At 39.5% G+C, this 26,798-nt stretch overlaps 1 protein-coding gene across 2 annotated transcripts in view; it reads right to left on the reverse strand.

Moving 5' to 3' along the window:
• SIN3B (SIN3 transcription regulator family member B) overlaps nt 1–26,798 on the reverse strand; it is a 75,853-nt gene that overhangs the window by 23,929 nt on the left and 25,126 nt on the right. For both annotated transcript variants that reach the window (XM_069102096.1, XM_069102097.1), the window contains exons 4-10: nt 24,968–25,168; nt 22,787–22,930; nt 18,576–18,698; nt 15,361–15,450; nt 13,896–14,014; nt 2,250–2,457; nt 1,970–2,086 (exon numbers count right to left, since the gene is read on the reverse strand). In XM_069102096.1, coding sequence (XP_068958197.1) covers nt 1,970–2,086; nt 2,250–2,457; nt 13,896–14,014; nt 15,361–15,450; nt 18,576–18,698; nt 22,787–22,930; nt 24,968–25,168 — 1,002 coding nt within the window. The remainder of the gene's footprint in view (nt 1–1,969; nt 2,087–2,249; nt 2,458–13,895; nt 14,015–15,360; nt 15,451–18,575; nt 18,699–22,786; nt 22,931–24,967; nt 25,169–26,798) is intronic.

A 26,798-nucleotide genomic window follows, 5' to 3' on the forward strand; every position in this document is an offset into this window, starting at 1 on the left:
ATTCACTGTGCCACCTAGCTGCCCCAAGATTTCTTAATAAAAAATGAAATGATCAGATCTTTACTTTAGGAATATCAACTTGGCAGACTAAAGAGGGCGGAAACTGGAAAAAAGAAGATTAATTAGGTAGCTATTCTAAGCATGGTATTTTTCACTTTTTTTTTTTATGTTTTTTCTGTGGAGGGTCTGTGTTTTCTTTCACAACATGACTAACATGGAAATATGTTTTGCATGATTGCACATGCATAACCTATATCAAACTGCTTACCAACTCAGGGAGAGGGGAGGAAAGGGAAGAAGAAAATCTGGAACTAAAATGAATGTTAAAAACTGGTTTTACATGTAATTGGGAAAGGGAGAGGGCCTTAGAAGTCATCCAGTCCTACTGAGCTTGAGGCTGCTGAAACACTTCCAGTAACAGGGAGCCTATTTCACCATCACCAACTGTTAGGAGGTCTTCAGCTGTAGCGACCATCTGCCACTGCAACTTCACCTTCATGGATGTTAGTTCTACTCCCAACAGAAAAAGGCTCAATAACCACACCACATGACAAGTCCTTTAATGATATGCCAGCAACCATGTCTCCACTTCTCCAGTCCCTCATTCCTTCAGTCAATCCTCACATATCAAGATAAGTATCAAAAAACAGCAAATCATTGGAATAATTTTTTTCCAGCTATAGATGGTTTATAATAGTGAGAAGTAGGACAACTTGTCACTAAAGGCTGCACTATGTTGCCACAATCACATAAGCAGCCCTCTGGCATACATTCTGCTTCCTGTCAGGGACTCCTACTGATGAAACTGCATGCCTCCCAATATCCATGAAGTCCTAAATGTCACATATAATTATAGGCCAAAAGTTTGTCGGTCTTGGGATTCTACGAGAGTACTCAAAATGGCATTTAGTGGGATTGCAGGCAGACCACAGGTTTTTCAGAATGACAGAGAGGAAATGTAAGAGGACACAGAAAACTCTGCTCCTTCAGTCAGTGGTGGAAGGTGGCAGCCACGACAGGCCAATGTGGCCTCAGGTTACAAAGAAGGTGGTGGCTCCACTCTTCTCTCTTCTCTGTGCATATTTGTAATGTAATATTCAGTTCTGAGTAGCACGTTTTTGGAGGAAAATTCACCTGACACACTACATCCAGAGGAAGGGAACCAGCGTAAAAGGAAAATATAAATTATATCATTTGGTTCAATATACTGAGGATACTGACCCTGGAAAAAGCTACAGCAACAGGAGGGACACATGGTAACTAGGTCTTCAAAAAGCTGAACAATTATTGTAGAGAAAAGGGATTAGGCTTGTTCTCTTTGGTCCTAGAACACAACCAAGGATCAGTGGGTTAGAGGAAGATTTTGTTTTAATATGAGGAAAATCTCACTAACAAGTATGCTGCCTAAGAGTAAAGTGGATAGCCTTGGCAGATAGTGAGCGTGTCATCTCTGGAGATCTCCAGATGGAAGCTGGATGAGGTTAGATGAGATGACCTCTGAGGTTCCCTCTAACTGTGAGGCTTTGCCAATCAGAACTGGCTATTTATGGAAGAGGCCGCCTCATGAAGGAATGAGCTTTACATTGCTGGAGGTGCTGAAGCAGAGAATGGATGATCACCACTGAAGATGTTCCAGAAGGGATTCCTGTTTCTGGTAAAAACTGAAGTAAATCCTCTCTACAGTTCCCATTCCCCTCTGGGACTGGATAATTTGAAAGGAGAATGGACAGGTGAGACTGACAGAAGAAGGCGAGCAAAAGGACGAACACCCCTAAACTCAGGACAGACTCAGATGAAATTAAAGCATCAGCTATAAAACTGTACTACTCATCAAAGACACTCAAAGAATCATTCAGGTCAACCTCTAGAATAGATTCTCTAACATCATCTGATTGCCACGGGGATGCTGGGGAGGAGCAATCAAAGCACCATGATATAAAAGGGGGAAAACATAGCACAACACACCCACCTCAAACCGTTCGTCCTCACAGCGATGCAGCTGCTCCTCGTAGGGAGTTTTTTTTGAACTGACAAATGTAGAGTCTTCAGACCAGGATGGAAAGGACACCCAGGTATCATTTAAAACCTATGACAAAAGAGAAAAATCCAACATTATTACATCAAGCTTGTACCTCTCCCATCTAAACCACCACAATCACTGTCTCATTGGTTCCCCAGAATTCTGAAAAAGGCCATGGTTAACATCCTTAAAATGAAGTAGCAAAAATCGCCAGATGGGCGGCAAGTACCTCTTTGCATATGGCTGTCCTGCCACTGCATTTTGGCTGTTGGTATGTTTTGGGGAGTGCCCGGTAACTAGATCCTATGCGCTTGCAAGATGCGTAGTCAATTTCCCGACCAATTCCATCCCCCGATCGATCACTCATGGGTGGTGCAAACGAAAGCTCTTTTACTCCCAAGAAGGACTTGAATTGGGCGAAGAGTTCTGGAAATTTTCTTCAAAAGTTAAAGGCATACTGTAAGTCCACATAGTCATGGCCTTCCCAAAGAGGTTTACGTAGTTTGAATAAAGTAGGTACTCAGTAAGTTTCTAGTAAATGAACATAGGAGGCTTGATCTTATCTCTAGTTCAATGGTTCTTAACCTTTTTGGAGTAATGAATGCTTTGGGAAGTCTGGTGAAATCTATGAACTCCTTGGAATGTTGTTTTTAAATGCATTTAAAATACATGGGATCTAAATGCATAAAATACATAGTATTAGAGAGGAAACCAGTTATGCTGAAATATAGTTAGCAAAACATTAAAAAAGTTTCAGGGGCCTAGGTAAAGAACTCAGCTATTACTGACAGAATCAGCAGCTAAGTTATACAGCATTAGCCCATACGTAATTTGGCAATTTTCTCGTCATATCTCGCTTGTGTAAAACTTGGGTATAGCCTGTAATTGTTCTTTTTCAGTGTATAACTTTGTATTGCTAATTCCTTTCAGATACTCATTCTAGTTCTCTAGAGCTGGCCTGTATTTGAACAAATATGGTCTGTACCTATCACATACTCAGCACCATATATCTTCAATAATCTTTATGCTTTAAATAATCTTTCAGCTTTAAATACTAAGACTTGAAATCAGTGCTACATATTTGACTCTTATACCAGCAATGTTAATGATATAAAATGGGTCACATTCCTGGACAGGTTTTTTAAATGGTTATCCTACTTCCAGATTGTTGCCATCTAAAGAAGATATATTATTCATGCTGATCAATATTAAACATCTACTATGTGTAAAGCAGTGGGGGAAAGACAAGATCTCCCCACTTCATCTCGACCTCCCCCCACGTACCTTATGATGGCAAGCAATAGGGGTATGAGCCATAAAATAAGGTCATTATGCAGTGAAATGCAAGGTCTGAAAATAAGATTCCAACTACATGCCACTGATCATACAGTGCAAAGTGGCATGCTTGGGAAGCCAGGAGGCCCTGGGCTCAAGATCCACCTTGGCTGTTTACAATCTTGGGCAGAAATGTGACACATCAATACACAATCTGTTAAATTACCCTATATTGATGTGATGAACTCATCCTTTCCCCCCTAAAATATGGCACACAGAAGGTAAAGCATGAGTACAGACTATAATGGATGTTGCTTTTTAATGCATAGCTTCGTTTTTGTTTTCCTTTAAGAATAGCTCTTTTCATTCATACCTCCTCTATTTTGGGGTAGACTATTCATTTTAAAAATTTTTGACATATTCTGTATTTTTACATGACAGTTTTCCCCAGTATCACTTCTCTCTCCCTCCCAGAGAACCATCACATATAACAATGTGTATTTTTTAAAGAGAAGAGAAAAAGAGAAAAAATATCAGTGTAACTGATCAAAACATTGAAAAAGTCTGAAAATACAAGCAATATACAATTAAGGAATCTGTATCTCTACCAAGAAGACATTTCTATTGAAAGTATCTTTTCATATCTCTTCTTTAAAGCTGGGCTTGTTCTTTAAAATCTTGCAACTTACACTTTTAACTTTTTGTGTGTGGCTGTTTTTTTTTCATGTTATTTTCATGTAGTCGTGTATTTCCTTGGCTGTTTCATTCTGTATCAGTTGATGTAAATCTGTCCATGCTTCTCTGTACTTGTCACAGTCTTCATTTCTTACAGCACATAATATTCCATTATATTCACATATCATTACCTGTTCAGCCATTTCCAAATCAATGGAAATTCTTTGTTTTCAATTTGTTTCCAATTCTTCGCTACCAAAAAAATACTATAAATATTGTGGAGTATATGAGGACTTTATCAACAACCTCCTTAGGATATAAAGCCAGTAATGGAATCTCCGGGCCAAAAGGTATGGATGTTTTAGTCAGGGTTTTAGTCCCTGCAGTCTCAGGGCCACATGTGGTCCTCTAGGTCCTCAAGTGTGACCCTTTGACTGAATCCAGATTTCACAGAACAAATCCCCTGAATAAAAGGATGTCTGTAAAACTTGGACTCAGTCAAAAGGCTGCACCTGAGGACCCAGAAAGCCACATGTGGCCTCCAGACTGCAGGTTCCCCACCCATTTTAGCCACTTTATTTGCATAATTCCAAACTGTGATCCAAAACGGTTGTACTGATTTGCAGTTACATCAAAAATGCACTGGTGTGCCAATCTTCCCATAACCCCTCCAGCAGTGACTATAGTATTCCCCTCTTTGTCAATTTTCAAGGTGATAGTGTAACCCTAAGGTTGTCTTTAATTGCTTTTCTCTTATGATTAGTGATTTGAAGCATTCTTGTATGTGCTTGTAGTTGTAATTCTTTTGAAAACTGTTCATATCCTATGACTTCTAATCTACTGGGGAATGGCTGTTTTAACTTACATACAAACACAAATACACACACACACACACACACACACACACACACACACACACACACACACACCTCCCCTTGGATAACAAATCCATTAGAAAACTTCGATAAAAAATTTTTTTCCCATTCAACCCAGTGCCTTTCTCACCTTAACTGCATTATTTTTGTCTATGAAAGGTATATGATCTGCTTCTCTTTTTTTAATAGTGTAATTTTTAATATTAAGATCATGTATCCATTTAGAATGTATTGTGAAATACAGTAAAAGGCTTTGCTCTAAGATTAATTTCTGCCAGACTTCTTTCAAGTTTTCCCAGCAGCTTTTATTAAACACAGTTCTTTCCCAATTTATATTTTCCAGTTTATAAAACACTAGGTTATCAAGTTCCATTGTTTTTGACCATCTTTTGTCTAATCTGTTTCACTGGTCTAGCTGTTTTTTCAATTAATACCAAGTGATATGGATGATTGCAGCTTTATAACAGTTTGAGTTCTAGAAGTATTATTGTCCTTCCTCAACTTCTTTTCATTATTTCCTTTGTTAGTTTAGATCTTTTATTCTTCCAAAGAACTTTTTTATTAAGTTCTGTAAAGCATTCTTTTGACAATTTGATATAACATTAAAAATGTAAATGTAAACTTTGGTGGTCTTGTCATTTTTCTTACTGCCATGGCAAAAACATGAGCACCGAATATTCCTCCAGCTATTTAAGTCATTCTAAAGGTTCTGTTCCTTATCTGCTGAGATAATTATATGGTTTTAGATACTTTTATTTTTAATATGATTGTCTAGATTGTTTTCCTAATGTTGAAACACCTTTTGCATTCCTAGTACAAAAACCAACCTGGTCGTAATGAATGGTTTCTTGCATAATTAGCCACAATTCAATATAATTTTTTTTTAATTTTTGAAGCAATATTCATTAATGATATTGAGCAGTCACTCAAAAAGCACTGATGAAGCACCTACTATGTTTCAGGCACTGTGCTAAGCACCGGAGTTGCATTTTAGCTAAGACTTTAAAGCAGTCAGAGAAATTTTAAGGCAGAGATGAGGAGGGAGCAAATGGCAGGCAGTAGGAAGAGCCAGTAAAAATGCTCAGTACAGAGATGAAATGTCTAATTCAAAGAATAACAAGAAGGCCAGTATCATTGCTTCTCAGGAGTACACTGGTCAACAGCTCTCTTTTGGTGCTCTGTCCTTCCCTGGCTGAGCTCTTAGGACTATTTTTGTTTCATAAAAGAAGTCTGGCAGAGTGCTTTATCCATTTTCCAGAATAATTCATGTGGTATTAATATTAACTGCTTTTTAAAGTGTGATAGAATTTTCCTGCGAATCCGTTAGGCCCAGGAGGTTTGTTGTAAGACTTCTATTTAGTTCCCATTAGTCTGGGAATATCATAATTCTGGATATATTTGTTTCTTTTGTGTTCTCAGTCTTCTTAGCATAAAACTGGGTATATCATACTCTTCTTATTCTTGGTTTTGTTGAAATTACACCATCCTCTACTTGGATTTGATTTTGTCCTCTTTAGTCAGATTGGCTAAAAGGTTATAAATTTTGTTACCCCTTTCAAAATATTAGCATTTAGTTTTATCATTTCTATAAGATATTTGTTTCCAGTTTGTTTTTCCTCTAATTTTTAATATCACCTCTTTTGTGTTTAAGTTTATTGTTGCTTTTCTAAATGTTAAAAAATGCTTGTGCAGTTTCTTTTTTCAATTTGTTAATGTATGCTTATAGTATATGATTTTTCTCTATATAACTCTTTTATTTAGCCGCATTCCAGAAATTGTTTGATCATTATTTTATATTATAATTATTGTTTCTATGATTTGTTCTTTGACCCGCCCTTTAGGATTTCATTAAGTTTCCATTTGGGTCTCTGGCTTTTGTTTGTGAGCCTTAAACTATTTTTAATTGTGTTACAGTCTGCAAAGGATGTATTTATTATTTCTGCCTTTTTAACATTTGTTTGCAGTATCTCTGTGCAAATGGTCAATATCTGTAAGAGTTTCTCATGGTGCTGATATATAAATTTATAGATATATATGTCTCACACAGAAGATGCCTTAAGTTTTTTTATTCTATTTTCTCCAGTATTTTGTTCAGTTCTTTATTTTCCAATTTGTTTGTTTTCTGTTAGAGAAAACTAAGGACATAAAAATCTCCTGCCACTACTGGTCTTCTTGGAGTTCAGCTAATTTTTTCTTTATGAATTTAAATGTTAAAACATTTGGATCACTTAAATGTAATACCAATATTGGTTTGTTCTCTATAGTTCATTTCAGTATAAGGTAGTTTCCTGTTATGGGAATGGGAATTTAAGATCTTCCCTGCCCCTAGGTCCTTTGATAGGCTTAACTGACTCTGAGAACCTTCCTTGATTTTAAAATATACTCTGCCTCCTAATAGGCTGAATGTGGTCACCTAGAGCCTGTGGTGGGAGGCTTGTTTTTCAGGAATGCCCACACCTTGATGCTTTGTGATTGGACAGTGGGTCAAGAGGGTTGTGACATTCTCTGAGACAGGAGAAGGCTATATATACCCTGTTGTGAGATTTTGTTTTGGGGCTCACTTTGAGAAGAGTTGTGTGATTTGACCAGATGAGACCCTGGACAGCCATTGAGTTCCCCGGCTTTGAAAACCCAGATGTTGGTGCTTCCCTCTCTGGTAACTGACTAGGTATGGACGTAATGGTCAGACAGTTGGAAGCCTGTCTGCTGATGGTTTTCTGTATTTGTTGTCTGCTTGTAACTTGTTTGTATTCTCTGAAGTTCAGGGTGCTGACCTTTTTCCCCTGAACTGGGGAAATGACATGTTTGATTAAAGCAAGATTGTTAACCCACTTTGAATTGCTTTCCTTTAGGAAAGCAGATCTAAGAACCTGTGTTGGCAGCCACCCTCGGTATGCTAGGATGCTTGCTGCTACATTTCCTTATTTATTCCTTTTTATGTTTTGTATATTTGTTTTTGCTTTGATACCATAATTGCAAAGACTGCTTTTTTGGATTAATTTGATGCATAATAAAATTTTTTTCTAATCTTTCATTTTGATTTTGTGCTTGTTGTTTATAAAGTGTTTTTTTTTTTAGGGGGGGAAGGCAAAGCAATAGGGTTTAAGTGACTTGTCCAAGGTCACACAGCTACTAAGTGTGTTAAGAGTCAGAGGCTGGTTTTGAACTCAGGTCCTCCTGACTCCAGGGCTCGTGCTCCATTCACTACACCACCTACCTAGCTGCCCCAAAAATGTGTTTGTTTCAAGAAACAGATTGTGGAGTTTTATTTTCTTATCCAATCTGTCACTTTTTCATTTCTTTGGATTGTTTAATCTACTCATATTCAAAGTTATGAGTTAATTTTATATTTTCTCCCATTTGTCTTTAATACCCCCCCCAATTGAGACTTCTCTCTCTCTAAACACAGTACTACATCTTGTTTATTTTAACTTAATTTCCTTTACAGCAACTGTGTTCTCATTAATTCTCTTCACATCACCCTCAAGTTTTCCCACTCCCATTTATGACCCCCTCCCTAGTTTTATTTTTTTTCTTGCTTTTAATTCTTCCGCTTTTCCGCCTCAGTCAAATAAAATTCCCCTTCTCCCCTTCAATTTGTTAAATTTTTAAAAGTTCATTTTTCTATGCCTTTTCCTAGAAAGGATTTCTTTTCCTTCATTCTCTTCCTTATTTATCTTGTCTATCTATGCTAGACTTTAATTCTTTGATTCATGGCCCTCCTACTTATTCATACCTTCTTTATTCTGTGTATACCTTATGGAATTAAAGCTTCTTTGGGTACCTATTTTGGGGTCTTTCTTTTAGGTTCTATATTGTTGCCTTGTTGATCTTGCCCCCAGGCTCCCTTTTTTTCAGCTGTGCCTCACTATTAGAAATACCAATTCCTAAAGGTGATAGAGCAGACCCCATGGTATAAATTGTCCTCCATCCTGGATTGTGCAGTTCATTAATGACTTCTTTCCTTCCTTGTGGTCATTTTTTTCCCATTTGCCTTAAAAAATCCTTTGGTCTATGGTTCTTGCCACTCTTCTAGGTGTCAAGTGCCCACAGCAACTGATTCTCCTTCTTGTGATGCAGGATGAATGGTCTCTCTAAGCTTCAGATACCTGTGGGTGATACCTACTGAAAGATCCTAATCTCTCTTTACAGAATAGCTCACTTCTACTATTGGAATATTCATTAGTGCTGCCTCTCCCACTACTGAAACAAGATTTCTCCATTTCTTTTGCCCTTTGCAAGTTCTCCTCTCTGCCTCTTGACCTATTTTCTCATAGGCTCTCTTCTTCCCAAGGTAATACAAAAGTTACTTTCTCTTCATTGTTAACTTCTGACTTGTTTATGGTATACCACATATTCCCCTATATAGTTTCCCTCCCTTCCCCACTTCTATGCACCCTCACATCCTGAAATTTCACCCCCCCCCAAAAAAAACATGTATTTAGTTATAGGTGGGGGGAGTTATGAGGTTTAGTCCATAATGTTTCAGCAGCACCACTTCTATTACTTTTTGCTTTCATTCTTGTCTCCTCAAATGCATTTAAAATGAAATCTCTTAGTTATCTCTCTGTTGTTAATTTGTTATTGTCATCCTTGGTTGCTATATTTATTTCTTGTATTTCCATTATCTGGGGTATTTGAAAAGCAAATAATTTCTGCAGGTCTGGTTTTTTTTTCTAAAAATGTTTTGAACACCTTTTTACTGAACATCCACCTCTTTTATTTTATTTTATTTTTTTTAAGCAATCGGGGTTAAGTAACTTGCTCAAGGTTACACGGCCAGTTATTTCTGGGTGTGATGCTGAGTGTCTGAGCCTGGGATTCGATCTCCAGGTCATCCCGACACTGGAGCCGGTGCTCTTACTCGCTGAGCCACCTGGCCGCCCCTATCCACCTGTTTTAATTATTGGTTAGGCTCAGATTTGCAAGGTAGGTCACCTTATTTTGCATCTTGAGCTCCTCTGTGTTTAGAACAGATTAATCCATTTTCTATTATGGTTTCTGGTGGGGACTAAAAATACTTAGGTAATTCAAATTTCCTTTCCTTTCTTCTGGTTGCTTGCAGAATGTGCTGTTTGTCAGTCAGATTGTTGGCTTTAACCATGCCTTGAAGTTTGCAGGCTGTATGGATTCTTTTGATTGGCACTTTGCTTTCTGTGTTCAAAAATTCCGGGCTGTTTTCACGCACTATGTTTTTCAGGTTTTTTGACTTGTGCTCTTCTGGAAGACCTGTAATATTTGTTATCTTTACATATCTTGTCTTTGAGATTACCCAGTTTTGCTTTTATCAGAATCGTGTTTCCTTTTAATGTCATTGCTTTTTACTTCTCCAAATTGTCCTAAAAATACAGAAGCCGTATTTTCATTCACAATCAGTTAAGTTATCCTCTCCTTTCTTTGGTGAAATGCCATAGTAAATAAATGTTTATCTCTTCTGCCAATTACTTGTGGGGCACAGACCACAAATTTTGCTTTCACAAGTCTTTATTTTTTTCTTTTAAATCATTCAAGAACATCAATCTGTAGTTCTGGTTCTCTTGGAAATCCACAAGGTCCTCTGCCTCATCAGGTATTGAATTATTTTTCATTAACTGAGTTTTCTTTCTCCTGAGAGCTTCAGTAATTTCAGTCTTTTATTTTCTCATAATCTTCTATTCCTGACTTTCTTACTCCTTCCCTTTCCCTTTGAGTATGGTTTCCCTGCAAGCTGGGCTTCTCAGTTATCTCAGCTTTCTTTCTGAGATATTCATGGTTTACCAGCCCATCTCTGCCCTGAGTGACCTCCAGAGGGACAGACCTGCCCCAGTTGGATGCTGAGCTTTTTCTATCAGGTTTAGTGGACTACCATTCAGCCGCACACGTTCTGCAACAGTTCACTCTGTTCCCTCAGTTATCAAGCTGAGTTCTATTGCACAGTGCTGCCTCAGTGCACACTACCGTCACAACAGAAACAATTTTCTGCTTTTTGGATCTCCAAGAGATCTCTACTAGGAAGAACAATGGGTTGTAGAACTGGTTTCTATTGGGAGCCAATGGGCTGGCTTGTGCGGTCCTGCTTATACAGCATGGTGCACTGGGGGTGGGAGAGGCAAAGGCACTGTGGGTTAGGGTCATTGGGCTTCTCTGTGGTCAGCTGATCTAGTTTTTACCTCTTTGGGGGCCCTGGTGTCCTATGTCGTGGAGACCAACTGACTGCTTTATGCCTTGCACATGACTACTATTTTAGAGAAGTTTAAGATGTCATGGGGATTGGAGAAAACATCTAGTCTTCCATCTTGGTAGTCATGTGACCCAGAAATCCCCACTTATCTTTCATGTGACTGAACCAATTAAAAGATGACCCAAAGAGCAACAGATTCAAAATGCAATGCAGACAAAGGACATTGGCAGCTGTAGAGAAAGCAGGTCAGCAGATGACACTAGCAGCTTTGTAAGGAAATACCAAGTGGCAATTTGGGGGTCAGAAAGATGTTCTAGTTGAGATGCATGAATTAAGAGGCTATAATTCTTCCTTCTCCAACTAGTGGATAGGGAATTTGTGAAATCATGTGCTTTTGTATGTATGAGAAGATATTTTTCTGTCATTTGCTTTGCTAATCTTTTTAATTAAGTGCCTTTATTTTGGAAAAAAAAATGCAGTATGTAACTGACTTTTCAATTAAGTGTATTTATTTTGAAAAAGATGCAATAACTTTCTTATGACCTTGGGCAAATCACTCAACCACCCTGGGCCTTCGTTTCCTCATCTGTAAAACAGGGGATGAGACTACATGGCCTCCAAAGCCCCTTCTTGCTCCAGATCTTCTATGATCTTCTCTGTCAAAAACTTCTTCCTCATTTGGAATTAAAGGACTTTTCAGTCACATATAAATGAAAACTTAAGGCAGGTTTTATGCTGAAAAGTGATGCATTTACAATAAAAGTCTAGAAACTTCCATCCTCCCACACAGCTACCAAATTGCTATTTCCAAACCTGACCATGTGTGTCACTCCCCTGCTCAAGAAGCTCTAGTGGCTCCCCTTTGTCCCTAGGATCAAACACCAATTGCTCTTAAGCACATTCACAATCCGACCCTAGCCTAGGTTTCAAGCTCACTATAACTTTCCTCTATTTTGCACATCCTGCACAGCAGCTAGACTCACCTATCTGCATCTCCCTGTCACTAACACAGAATTCCAGGCCTCTGCATGAGTTCTCCATTTAGAGAGTTCACGACTTCCTTCAGAGTTGAGTCCAAGTGCCACCTCCTCTGTTGGGCATTTCCTAACACCCCTCCCCGGCTGAGAGTGCTCTCCTCCAACACTACTGTGTGTATATTCTGAGGGTTTCTGTTGTTGTTGTGTTCACATTGTTTCCCAAAAATAGACTGTTAGCAACTTGGAAGCAATGAATGCTTTTCTTCTATCTTTTTATCCCAAGATTCTGGCACACACTAGGTATTTAATAAACACTTTTTGAATGAAGGCTGAGAAGTGGCTTTTGTGTTGGCATAAAATATTTTAAGTAAAAAAAGGTATGTGTGTCCATATTTGGGGAATAAAGTCTTTTAAAGTTAGACCTAAACTCTGCTACATAAAATGTGTTTCTCTAAATAGCACCAAGTGGTGGCCTTTCTTTCACATAAGCCATCAACATGGAAAGAGCAGAGGATCCTGGCTAATTTGTTTAACCCCATACTGCTTTCCTCAAGTCTTTCCCAAATAAGCCTTACCACTAGGCTGAAAATAATGGTTATGGTCAATAATAAAAGACAGTAATTTAAAATAAAAAACGTTCTTATATGATTACTAACTCTCTACTAGTTTTACTGATGCTCAGTTGTGACATGAAGGTCCCTCTCCATCCTTCCTCAATGCTTGCAGGATAGGCCAAGTAAATGTAAACTCAGACATGCCCTATCACAACAAGAAAGGCTTCATGTAAGTAAAAGCAACTGTTACCTGAGATCTGCCTTGCTCAAGCTCCATGTAGAAAGGCTTGTCCCCAAAAGGCCAATACATCTGCTACTCACAGCTACCAACACTCATAAACACTGTATACTAAAGTGTAGATGGGATGGCTATATGGGCCAGGGAAAGAAGTGCCGAGAACTATGAATTTTTTAAAAAGTCTTTAAAAAATACTGAAATACTATTGGCAGATAAATTAGTAGTAGTATAATTGAGTATCACCATCAAAAATAGTGCTTGAAAATTTAAAAGATATGTGATTTCAGTCCCCCAGTGAAGACTGTAAGATGCCTCTGACTTGGAAGACAAGTCCCAGGGAGGTGCCTGAGGTTCAGAGGTGGAATGACTTACCCAGGGTCACACAGTGATCAGTGTCAGAGGCAGAAATGGAACCAGGCCCAGCACTTTATGCATCATCAAAAATATTCCCAACCTGAGTATTATTCATAATGATGAAAAGGAGGAGAAGGAGGAAGAGGAGGAATGCTTCTTATCCCTTCATGAAAGCCTTACTCTGACGTTTCACTGGTGGAGTGAAAGTGACACTGTCAGCTCAAATGCAATAACAACAGTTAAGGTCTCTCCCAGCATTACGAATATTTGCTTATAATCCTAAGTGCAGAAATCCTCAGCTACACTCTTGCTCACAGCACTGGAAGAGTCAACCCACACTTAAGAGAGTACAACAGTAGACTAATTACAATCTAGGAAAGCTGGGAACTAAGACCTAAATGTTTCTATCGATAACCTCAGAGTCACTAGAAAAATTCATATTCTGACTTAGAGCATATTGAGCAAATAATGAACTGTAAGACATAGAGGACAGGGTGCTGGAATAGTTGGAGGGACCAGGGTTTGGGTCCTACCTATGACACTAGCAGTATAACTTTGGGTAAGTCAGTTCACATATCTGAGTCTCAGTGTCCTCCTCTGTAAAATGGGGGCGATGATACCTACCTCACAGCGTTACTGAGAGATTCCCATGAAATAAAAATGCATAAAGTGCATTGCAAACCTTTTGGGGACTACATAAATGTCATTCCTATTCACAACTTTTGTAAAAGAAATCACCCAAACCACTGGTTAAGGCATTAGCTTACCCTAAGAAAGGGGTGACCAGTTGTAGGAGCTCTGAGCCAGACACCAACTCCTGATTGAAGAGAGCAATGCAGCGGAGGAAATTTTCATAGACTTCTTGGCTTTTTAGTACTCGGCGTACCTGAGGAAGGAAGAATAAAGGATATTAGAAAGCTCTATGCTGAAGATCTCTGTCATTTCTAAGACTTCCAATCCCAGTCTAGATATTATTCTGCTTATAAATCATTAAAAGTATGTTTTAAAGTAAATAATCAAAACCAAGAAAAATAATAACTATTTTTTACATTTTATGCCACTTTCCCCACAACCCCATTATGGAGGTAAGTAGGAGAGGTATTATTATTCCCATTTTAAAGATAAGGAAATGAAGAGTCAACAAGGATTTGACTATAATTACAAAGCTAAAAAGTATCAGCACCAGAATTCAAACCCAGAAACCCAAGTCTGTATTTTGATTCCATACCCAAAACTTTATTATATCATACTGCTCAAAATACTAGACTTGAACTAGCTATTACTAGATTCTAAAAACCCAAACCAATGCTATGCATTTTCAGTATCATGTAATGATACCATGGTACTAATAGATATAGTAACACCCAAAATTACAGCTCTATATCTTTTATGGATCCCTTCTGATGGGAGGAAAAGAATGATAATTTGCCCAACAGCTAACCTAAATGAGCAGCACACTAGGAGGTCCAGCAGAAAGGTGTGACTGGTTCTGAAAACCGGGAAATATGACTAAGAGTTGGAGCCTGGATCACTTACCATAAGCTTCAATATTTTTAATTTTTTTTTTTAAAGCAATCGGAGTTAAGTAACTTGCTCAAGGTTACACGGCCAGTTATTTCTGGGTGTGGTGCTGAGTGTCTGAGCCCGGGATTTGATCCAGGTCGTCCCAACACTGGAACCGGTGCTCTTACTCGCTGAGCCACCTGGCCGCCCCTAAGCTTCAATATTTTTAAGGAGCTGCAATTTGTCACTGTAGGTGTGGCCAAAAAAAAAATTTATCCTCTGTAGGTTTGTAAGTCTCTACAAGCTAAGTTAAGCTGTTCCTTGGACAAAAGAGGCACTGGCCAGTGCTCATGGTCTTTCCAGCCTGAAATGGCCATGGAGTAAAGCATCAATAAAACATAAAAAAAAAAACCAAATGCTAGAACTAAAGTCTTCCCACCGTGGAGAGCCTGCCAGAGCTTCAGAGTAGTCAATTGCTACAAACCATTAATCACCAAAAAGAACAGTAGCTGACCAATCTGGGTTTCTCATGGAAACTAACAAAGTTAATGTAGTAGCAAAACAGTCTTCCCAAGGATTTTTCCAAAGTGCTTGCCAGAAACCCTGCTTTTTCTTCTCCCCAGTTCCAAATCAAGAGAACAATGACCTGTTAGAAAGGGAAAGGAAAGGAATGCAGAATGGTGGACCAGAACCCACAGTTTCCCCAACAGAAGGGAACAAACTACTGACCTTGTCAAAGAAAGAGAATTCTTGCAAAGTTCCATATTTTCCCACAGCTGCAACAGACAGATCTTTGGTCCCTCGCAATTTCATTTTCTTCTGTCATGAAAAGTTCAGCACTGTTAAAGCAGTCTGTGTGCACCAAGAACTCATTAAAAGCTTGCTGGAGGGATGAACACCAACTTTGCAAGGCCATGACACCTGTACTGAGCATTCCCACTCCACCCCCAATCACCGCTCCCTTCTCAGGTTCCTTCCTTGTGGCACCCTGCCCAGACACCTCCCCGTTATCTGCCCTCCCCCACCTAGACCAGTGTCTGAGCTGTCTTGGTAGCCCGGTGCTTAGCACAGGATCTGGCCCAGCACAGGCACTAAAGATGTGGGGTGAACTGAATTATGTTCCAAACAAAAATGAACAAGAAATGAGACAGAAACAGACTCATGATCTTTTTGGCCCAGTAATTACCCTGGAAGAGGTGCTGTGGGCCAAGTTATACTTAAAAAGTCTTCCCTTCCTAGGTCCCAAATTCATATCTTTCCTGTCCTGTTGAAGGAGATCTAGTACCCCAGGATCTGTTCCTGGATAATTATTATCATTCTTGAACATTTTTGCTCATGCTCTCTATGTTTTGTCAAATCTCAGGCATACACCAACACTGAGCATCTCTTCCCCAGTTAGTCAGGTCCTATCTTTTTATATTATCTGTTCTATTAAGGACCTAGAAGTAGAAAATGACTTTAGAAGCCTACTTCTAAAGCCTAAAACAACCCCACATACAAGAGGAGCCTAGAGAGACTGAGTATGGACTCAAGGTCACACAGACAGTAAGTGCCAGAGTCAGGATTTGAAACCAGGCCCTCTGGCTCCATCATCACTGTCACCATTTCTAGAAAGAATCAGTGCCAGCTCTTCTGGTTTTCCATAGTTGTCTCTGAGTAGGACAATGTCAAATACCATTTTTTTTTTTTTGCTTTTTGGAGGGAAATTGGGGTTAAGTGACTTGCTCAAAGTCACATAGCTAGTAAGTGTATCAAGTGTCTGAGGCTGGATTTGAACACAGGTCCACCTGACTCCAGGGCCAGTGCTCTATTCACTACGTCACCTAGCCTCCCCCCAATACCATTCTTAATGAAAACCAGTCATTGATTTCAGTCTTGGCCACACAGAGCTAACACCTTTACTACCAGTCCACAATGACTCTCAGTCACAACAGCAGAGATGTCTCTATCACATAAGCACAATTAGTGTCTCACTTATAAAGCATGGCATGGAAGGATCTGAATTTTTAAACTCACTAAATACTTCTTAAAACAGAATGAAAACGTCAAAAAAAATTTTTATGGAATTACGGAATTGCTGGACAAATTACGGTATGTGAATGTAATGTGCCATAAAGAATGACACAATGGGCTGATTCAAAGCAAAATGAGAAGTCTTTATGAACTAATGCAGAGTGAAATAAACACAACTAGAAGAACAATCTACAAAATTGTAGAGAAGACAACTGTGAAAGACTTAAAAACTCTGATCAATGCAACGTCCATCCAGAGAACTTAGACTGCAGTGTGAGGGATATTCAGGAATAAGAAGACAATGGTACCACTGCTTTGGTCAGACCACAGTGACAATATTCTGTTCAATTCTGGGCCCCAAAGTTTAGGATGGTGACTGATGAGCTGTAGTGAAATGGATTCAAGATCATACTGTATGAGGACAGGAAGAAGCAACTGGAAATATTTAGCTTCTCTCTTCTGATGACCTGGGGGAATGAAGAACCCCTGGCAGCTGCCTTCAAGTACTGGAAAGACTGTAGCTTAGAAGAGGAATTAGACATGTTTTTGTTCTGTTAGTTGGGAGAACTATATGAGGGAGAGCTATCTAAAAGAATAAGCTGAGGGTTAGCTCTCTCTCTGGAGGTCATGGTTAAGAGCATGTTATCTAGAGTACCTCCAAGAGCCCTTCCAACTCTGAGGTTCCATGACACTTAGCACTGACAAAGCAATCTCCATAGTTATTGAGGCCTACAGACAACTTGCTCCAACACTTTGGGATCCTCAAGTTTACTTGACAGTTTTTGTTTTTTTCAACACAAACTGATTCATCTAATAAGACTAATAAAAAAATTCTCCCCAATGAAATTCCTGACCCTCACAAATGGCTCAACATCAGAAAGAGAGGTAGTTTTATCAAGAAAAATGACATTAGAAAAAACATGTCGCCACCTGATTTGCCCCTAGAGCCTTAGGACCAAGAAGTCTCTCCATGTGACCTTCGGCTGAAAGCCCCTCCCTGTACATGCTGTCTCCCCTGACTAGAGTGGGAGTTCCTTGACAGCAGGAATGGTTTTGCATTTCTGTTCATATCCCCAGCACTTAGCACAGCAGTTGGAACTTCATAAATGATTCACCCTGAGCCATCTAAAGGCCTGCGGGGCTCCTCCATAAATAAAGCAGGAGCTCTGACAGAAGGATTTCAGGGGATCACTCTGGCCTGTTCAGAAGCTATTGTTACCTTCAGGACCCTCAGCTGGGTTGTAGAGATTGCAATAAAATGATCTCCTGATATGTGAGCTCTCAAAATGGCTCCCAACTGTTCAATGATGAAGAACTACTATACTCTTCACCTGAAGATTTCCTAGTGGGGAGAACAAAGTCCTGCAAGGACTAATGGGTAATTTTTCAAAGTACTCTTCAGCCCATTATTTTATTTGATCTTCACAATCATTTTAAGAATAACAAAGGAACTATTACCAACACACATGAGAAATGAAGATGCCGAGGCAGAGAGGGGTTAAATTAAGGGCACGAAATAATTAATGGCAGATCTAGACTTAGTAGAAAACATCAGAGCTGGAAGGGATTTTACAACAGAAACTGTCAGGACTGGGGAAGGCTTTAAAACACAGAATTCAGTTCCATCAGTAACTGAGGAGATCCCCTTAGAACAGAGGATGCCAGGACCAGGAGAGCTTTAGGGATGTGCCCACTCTCACAATGCAAGTTCATTTACTCATTTCTGTATTCTTTCACCTATACCATACTGCTTCTACTTAGCTTTTCATTTCCAAGAAAGAATTTACATCTCAAAACTTATAGGTTAACACTATCATCCAAAGAAATCCTTTCTAAAAAATTTTAGGAATAAATGGTCACAGCACTGACTTGTTTCCTTAAACTAATCCCTAGGCTGGGTCTAATCTGCCTTCCTTATTGTGGATAGTTACCTTGGCTGGGCCAGTGACAGGACGAAGGAGCAGTGGCCTAGACCGTTTTTTGCTGTGTTCCAGATTCTTTTCATGGTCACTTTTCTGAACACTATTCATTTCACATGGTCCATTTCCTGTAAACTAAAGGAAACAAATGAATTTCAATTAGTTGTAAAGGACTGTAATCATTTTGTTGCTCATAGGACACTAGGCAAATCTATTCCTTCAACAACCATTTATTAAGCACTTGGTACATACAGAACACTGTGCTAGGTACTGAATGAAATACAAAAATCAAATAGGACAGAGCCTGCCCTTCTGGAGTTTAAAAGAACCCAAGGGTAAAACTGTTGAAATGCAAATAATTACCCCCACACAGATTTTTGTAATGCAAATAAAAACCCCAGATTTAGTGGGTCTAGCTCAGGGGTCCTCCTCCTTTGTGACAAGGACCCTTCAGGCAGCCACTTTGGGAAAGCCTTAAGGACTCTTCCGAAGTATATTTTTAAATGCCTACAATAACAGGATACAAAGGAAACCAATTGTATTGAAATACAGTTATCAAAATATTAAACAAAGAAAGTTCGTGGGCCACTGTTAAAAGCTCCTACTAAAGGAATCAAGCAACAGAGTAAGGGGAATCAAGGAGTGGGGGCCACTGGAGACTAACATCCTTCATCCTTTGGTTTGTCAGTCAATAAGCATTTTTTTTTTTAATTCTATTTACCACTATTTCAAGCCCTGTCTTTTGGATACAAAGAAAAAAACAAAAGTAAACACATCCTAATGGGTCATGTAAATGACTAGGTCGATGTGAGATCTATATAGTGTAAATGGAAGATAATTTCAGAGGGATGGCAGAAATAGGCCTATGGTCAGATAACTTGGTGAAAGCCAGGCACTTGGCTGATACTGATGGTGACCTTTGGTGAGGCCATCATGCTACTCACTGATGGCTATCATGTCCTTTGCTCCTTCCTTCTGTTCGGAGCTGTGTCTCCATTCTCCACAGAACCCATCATTCACTGCATGCAGCTAGCTGTTCATAAGCCTCTCCTTTACAAAAAAGGATTAAGCTCTTTATTTCTATGATGTGCCTACAGTTTAAGACAGTTATGCCCAGTAAGGTAACCAGGAAAAACCACAAGTAGCCCCTAGGATGGGACAGCAGGACTGAACTGCTATCCTCTTACATGGAAGAGTCATCTGTCACATTCAAAGAGGGGCCAACTCATTGGCTTGTCCCCTTGAGCAGGTAAAAACAGAACCACAGGGGGCACAGGATTTAGAACTAGAAAAGTCTTTTAAAAACATCCAATCTAACCACTGCATTTTGTAGATAAGGAAACTGAGGTGCAGGGAGGCTGGACTTCCCCAGGGTCACACAGGTAAGTAAAAAGAGCAGAGATGTGAATTGAGGGTCACCGCAAATTCACTGCTCTTCCACTCATACCAACTTGCCTCTCACGCTCACGGCCAAGCTGGGAGGAAGGTTACACAGAGGCCAATTTTGGCTAAATACAAGAAGCCCCTCATCGATCTGCTCAGAAAACTGACTGATCTGTCAAGACAGTGAAGTCCCTATCACTGGCAATATGCAAATCCAGACTGTATCACTACTGTCAACAATGTTATGATGGGCAGGAAGCTGAAGTTGGTGACCTCCTCTCACCTGACATTCTAAGACAGGTTTTCTCCAAATAAGTGACCTTACAAATGCTGCCTCAATCAAGGATCAAGTCATCCATTCTGATAGGAGCATTTCTTGGTGTTAACCCCATTATTACCAAGTCAAACTGCCAAACTACTGGATAATTAACACACCCACAAATCCTACAATTTCCCACCCAAGCCTTTGCTCCTGATGTTCCTTGTGCCTAGACTGCTCTACCCAACCCCCTAACCCCACTCTCCATCAGTTAAGGCTCAACTGAAAATCCAATTCATCCAAGAACCTTTCCCTGATAGCATCATTCCCATCCCCATTAGAAATATTCTATCCCTTTCAGAACTTTAAGCTACTCTTTTAAATCTATCATATTCTAATTAGTATCATAGCCATCCAGGTGTTGTCTCCTCTATTAGACTGTAAGCTCCTTGAGGGCAGGGGCTAGATCTTCTTTCTTGTCCTATCCCAGAGTAGATAATAGTACCTGACAGGAAACATAATAGGAGCTTATTGTTTAATGGCTGAACAAATGAAACTCCAGCCTCAGGCACTGATCCCTTTATTTATTATCCCTTTTAATTTCCCATATTTCACGTACATATTAGAACTAGTAATCTCCCACCCCCGAGCCCCCCAACCCATCTCACATCCAACCAATCCCTCTATCATATGCATTTGCTCCTCTCTATTCCCCCTGTACTCACCCTAGGGCAGACCCTCATGATCATCTTCTAGAGTTATACTGATAGCCTCTAGAATCCTACATCCATTCTCCTTTTCTTCCAAGCTTCACACGCTGCTAAACTCGTCTTCCTTGGGCAGAGATCTAGGCTTGAAACACCCATGATGCTTTCCATCTACAATGTGTTTACTCATATTTCAAAACCTTTTGAACTCAATTTAAATGGTACCTCTGCTACAAAGCACCCCCTCCCCCCAACCAGTAATGACCTTGGGCCTCACAAAATACTTTATGAATTTCTCATATGAAAATAACACAGGATAAATCTATGTTATCATATGACCCTACCAGAACTGATTTGAAACTCTATGAAGGCTGGAATTATATCTTATCTAAACTTTATATAATCCCATGCCCTACGCAGTGTTATACACAGAAGGTGTATTTGTTGAATTTAATGTAAAATAGTGGATACACATGGATACACACACATAGGACTCCAGGATGTTTAAGGGAGACCCTCTGAAGGCATTAGTGAGAACGAGGGGGTACTCAGATGGTGTTCCAAGGCAAAGAAGGGCAGTAATGAACCTCCAGCTTCCACACGCTGGTCTACTGAGCCCCATAAAGGCCATTTGCTCATAAGACTCATCAGAACCAGATTTCCCCTGGATAAGTACATCAAGAGGAGAGAGTGCCCAGGAACCTCCAAATATAGGTAACCCCCAACCCAAAAAAGGAGTCCACAGGAACTCCCATCTCTTACAGAAGCTAATAGGCTTTAGCCCATTTCCCTTCTCCTACATCACTGCATCCTGCTGCCTGGGATCCTTCAACTCTTACCCCCAAGATCATTAGCAAGGAGGGTAAAAGAAGAGGGAGAAGAAAGATAAAAACCCCATTCATTACTGTTCATTACCACCCATTCCTCAATCCCACTTTTTCACATCCCGAATACCCTCAAGTCCCAGCCCTCCCCACCTGCCACCACCAACCTCTGTCTCAGTCCTCACCACAATACCTGGCCCCAGCTTCCATGTGTTATCTCCCTTCTCTGAGGCCATGGGGACCAACTCCAGAGGCTTAGGTGAAAATGTTATTTATTCCCATATTATAGATCAAGAAACTGAGATCTTGAGAGATTATTAAATATAAATTTGTCCAAAGTACTAAATCCAGTAAATGTCTGATCTTCTGACTAGCACTCTATCCATGTATTTGATAAATATATGCTGGGGTCTTAGCAAGGGTAGATGCTTGCCAGATATTCCAAGTTGGAACTCTGAACATGTTTTAAACACATTTTAAAATGGTGGCAATTTGTTTATAAGCACTATCAGTATAATCCATCAGGCATATCATGGGTAAATAGGTTTTGTAGACTAACTTGGGAACACAACCAACATGTATAACACTGCTTCAATGGGAAAATATATTTTGAGTTCTGACCAACTAACTTATAAATGGATTTTGTCGATACAACCTCTATATAGATTGGGGATTGGCCATACAATGAATTAACTTTAGTGTTCTTTAGAATGATGTAAGAGGGAGCTTTAGCTGTATCGGGAATCTATTATACATAGAACTAACTCGTAAGTAGAATCTCTACAGAAACCCCAAAGGAAAGACAGACAAAACCCCTGTTCTCCAGAAGTTCACATGATGAGCCAGATAAATGTTGGAAGATAGCAAAGAGACCATGCACATGTACCAGGCTCTCTGGCTGTCAATGAAATGACAAGTCACCCTATTTCACATGTTTAGTAAAGTTTCACAATAAGAAATGATCAAAATGAATCCACAGACGGCAGCACTGAACATTATACCAGTCAACAATCTACTTGTGAGGCTAGTCCAACTCATCTCAGTACGTACCAAAGATCTTTTAGCTTCTGGAAGGAACTGTCCAAACTCAGAAAGTAGATCCTCCTGTCCCCTGAAGAGATTAGCTACCTCAGTAAATACTTCCTCCTCTGACATGCCCCGGAAAGGGCGTCCTTTAGTGTTCAGCTGCTCCTTCTGTCAATTTATAGGGAAGGAAGAATGAATCATTAGTGATCATAACAGTCATCCTGTAACACTCAAGCATCAAATTATGGAGAAAAAAAACAAAAAGCAGATCACTGACAGCTTAGCATGCAATATACTGCAATGAAGACATGACTGTGAGCCAGACTGGCAACAAACATTCCCTCCAGGGCAAAGAAGGAGAATTAGAAACCTGTTGCCTAGCAAACCTTCAGCAATCTCCAATAATGACACTTTTACTTCTTTTCTCTAGGAAGGGAGGTGCATAGGACAAGGCTTAAATGACCAAAGGACCCACCTTCAGGGTGGTGAGGAAGAAAAAGCAGGAAACAGCAATTTAACACCTCTCAGAAGCAAGTACTTCTCAAGCTGATACCAGAGAAATTACAAAGGAAGAAAAGGGGAAAAAGCCACCACTCTAATAAGGAGCAGAACAAAAAAGATCCTCAACGGTAAAGATGAGGACGACACTAAATCAATTTGTGTAGGGCTCTGAGATTTGTCTCAAAATCCTGGAGACAGGTGGGATGCCCACTTTTACAATGAGGAAAAGGAGGCTGTGAGAGGTGAAGTCACTTGCCCCTTGTCAAAGAGATAGATCTGAGACAGGACTTAAACCTACTCCAAGTCAACCCACCATTTCCCACTGCCTCTCCAAAATCAAGTTCCCTTTCAGTGACCTTTTACTGTGGAAGGGGATTCATGGATGACTTTTAACTCTAATAAGCTCAGCCCCCCCCACTAAGCAGTCTCCCCCAACGTAATAGTTGGTTAGGAAATTCTAATTCACTTTCCATTTTCATTACTTTTTTTCCCCTTAAAAAAATATTATTAGATGTGTCTGGCCTTCCTCACCACCCTACCCCCACAGAAAGATTACTTAGTACATTTCAAAGGTACACAAATAAATCTGGGATTAACTATCATTTGGACACAACTCCTGTCTTCCACAATTGGTTTTTTTTTTTTAATTTGTTTACTTTTAGTTTACAGGATTCAATTCCACAATTCCTTCCACAATTGGTTAAAGGTTTGGTGGCACTCCAAGACCCAGCCCAAATGCAACTCTTTTCTTCAGTTCCATTGTAGAATTTTCCCTACAGCCAAATCTCAAGTTGATGACTGGGACACCAAGAAAAAGAAACTCAATATTTATCAGTCTTAGTTGAAATGCCATATAAGCTTGTACATTTTCAGTATGTTTTATTGTTAAGACCTTATTGTTACTGATTCAGGTACATCATCTATCAATTAAGAAAGAGAAAAACCCTCGGATTTCCCATAATTTTATCTTGAAAACTTAGGTCTTATTCTCAAGACTTTTCCACTCTCTGTTGTTTCACCTTCTTTGATAAATGGGACTAGAACATCTGAATGGGAAGCAAGGCATGGCCCCATACAAGGAAGTTAACTTAATAGAAAGCCAAACCTTCCAGTGACTCTCCCTACAGTAGGATGCTCCACTGTTAGAACCATCTTAAAGAGGGTTCCCCAGGAAATGAAGAAGAAAGAAGGCAGCGACTGGCAAAAGCCTTCGTTATCTTAAATATAGCTAAAGTTGGGACAGGAGCATATCTAGTGAGAAACAAGAAACTAGAGGCTGTATCTCCACATCCCCAGAGAATGCTGGCTGATAAAAGAAGAACATGCGGGGGCGGCTAGGTGGCGCCCTGGAGTCAGGAGGACCTGAGTTCAAATCTAACCTCAAAACACTTAACACACACAAAAAAACTAGCCATGTGACCTTGGGCAAGTCGCTTAACCCCAATTGCCCTCCAAAAAGCAAAAAAAAAAAAAAAAGGCAGCACATGCGCGACCCCATGCTTGGTAAGACATCTAGAAAATTCCTGAACCATTCATTTTGGGGCCCTGAGATCTTATTAAGAGCCAACAGGTTGCTGAGGTTTTGTGAGAGGGAGGTGACAGGAGGTCTAAACCTCACATCAAGGTGCTTTCCTGAGTTATCAAATCTTTCATATTACCTATACATAATGCTGGAGGAATACCACAAACATCCCCAGTTTTTACCTGGTAAGTGTGCAGTATCTCTAAGAATGATCTGTAGATTTCTGGGTGGTCAAGAAAACGGGTTTTGATCTTATTCACATAGCTTATAGCATTGTTGAATTCCACAGAATCAGATTCCAAGGGCCCCTGAGGTTTGTCTTCTTTATATGGCAGCTGCTGCTTATAGTCATCAGCAGAGTCATTGTGATGGTGGGAATTCTCCTGAAAATTCAACCAAAAGACATCATCAGCACATCACGCCTAGGATGCAGGGAACTAATTCTAAAGAGACCTCAAAACCAAATTAATCCAGACACACATACACATCTATACACACATATATACATATATAAAAACATCTATACAAACATACACATGTGTATTTATATATGTATTATAGATGTTTTATATGGTTTTTGGCCTGAACCTACGATATTATCAGCATATGGAGTTTCACACAAAAGAAAACTCCCTCTACCAGTACAAATCAGGAACTGCATTGCAATTTATAATCTTCGCAAGTGTTCTAAGTACCCAGGGTCGAGGTCACACAGGCATTATATCTCAGGTGGAATCTGAACCCAAGTCTCTGAGACTGATTATCTGCTTCTCTGATTCACTTACTAAAAGAGTTAAAATTTATCATGCTCTACAGGAGGAAAAAGGGAATAAAGAAAAACAACCTAGAGAATGGTGGTCCAGAGAGGGTGATGCATCTGCCCAATGCCACATAGCTATTTAAGGGGAAAGCCACTACTGGAAGTCAATTTTCCCTGACACTTAGCGCAGAGAAAAGAAGCAGGTAGGGAAAATCGGTTCAAGAATAAAAATATTAAACAATCCATAAACAAATTTAACTTATGGAGGTTAAATAGGGGTTGGCCAGAAAATGGTTGCCATATCTTTTTTAAAGTAAAAATTAAATCTTGATCTTCATCAAATTACCAGGTGCAATTTAAAGATGGTTGTATTTCTACTGTTAGACTACTCTGTATTCCCTTTATTTACTATCTGTGTGATCAGGGCAAATCAACTAATTTCTCTGAGGCTGCTTCCTCATTTATAAGATGGGGATAATGACATTTGCACAATTTCATTTCATGGGACTATTATGAGAAAAGTGTGATAAACATGTAAGCTACTATAATTAAAACTATACATGAAAATAATTTAACTGCTAAACAAACTTTGTTAAAACATTTTACTTCAGGGGCGGCTAGAGTGCTGGCCCTGGAGTCAGGAGGATCTGAGTTCAGTTCCTCTAACACACTAACTAACATTTAACACACACAAATAAAAAAACCTAGCCGTGTGACCTTGAGCAAGTTACTTAAACCCAATTGCCCTCCAAAAAAGCAAAAAAAAAATTTATTTTAAAACTTCAGCGATCTGTGATTTTATCAGACTGAACACCACCTGCACAGATAAAGACCAATTCCTCCATGCTTTGGTAGATGGTCTTGAGACATTGTGGCTAAAAACAAAACAAAACAAAACACTTTGCAGTCAAAATCCTGGTAATCATCATAGGACCACATATTAGAGCTGGAAGAGGTCTTAAAGGTCATCTAGTACAACTCCTCTATTTTTACAAATGAAGAAACTAAGGCACACAGTTTTAATGATCTGTCCAAAGTCAAAGAGTTAATAGAGAAAAGGGGCTGCAACACCAGTCCACCAACTCCAATAAGGACTGTCAGCAGGCTCATGCTTGAAGCTTTCCAGTAAACTGTTGCAAGTCTATGTGTCCCTGGTATCTCCATTAAGAACTCAACACCTTCTCCTTGAGATGATGAAGCACCAGAGCTACTGAGTGAAGGTGTCAAAATATTAAAAAGTGAGAAAAAAATGA

This window comes from Petaurus breviceps, unplaced genomic scaffold, assembly GCF_028583685.1.
Source record: "Petaurus breviceps papuanus isolate PSGF00001 unplaced genomic scaffold, PetGlider_PUasm1.0 523, whole genome shotgun sequence".
Taxonomy (NCBI): domain Eukaryota; kingdom Metazoa; phylum Chordata; class Mammalia; order Diprotodontia; family Petauridae; genus Petaurus; species Petaurus breviceps.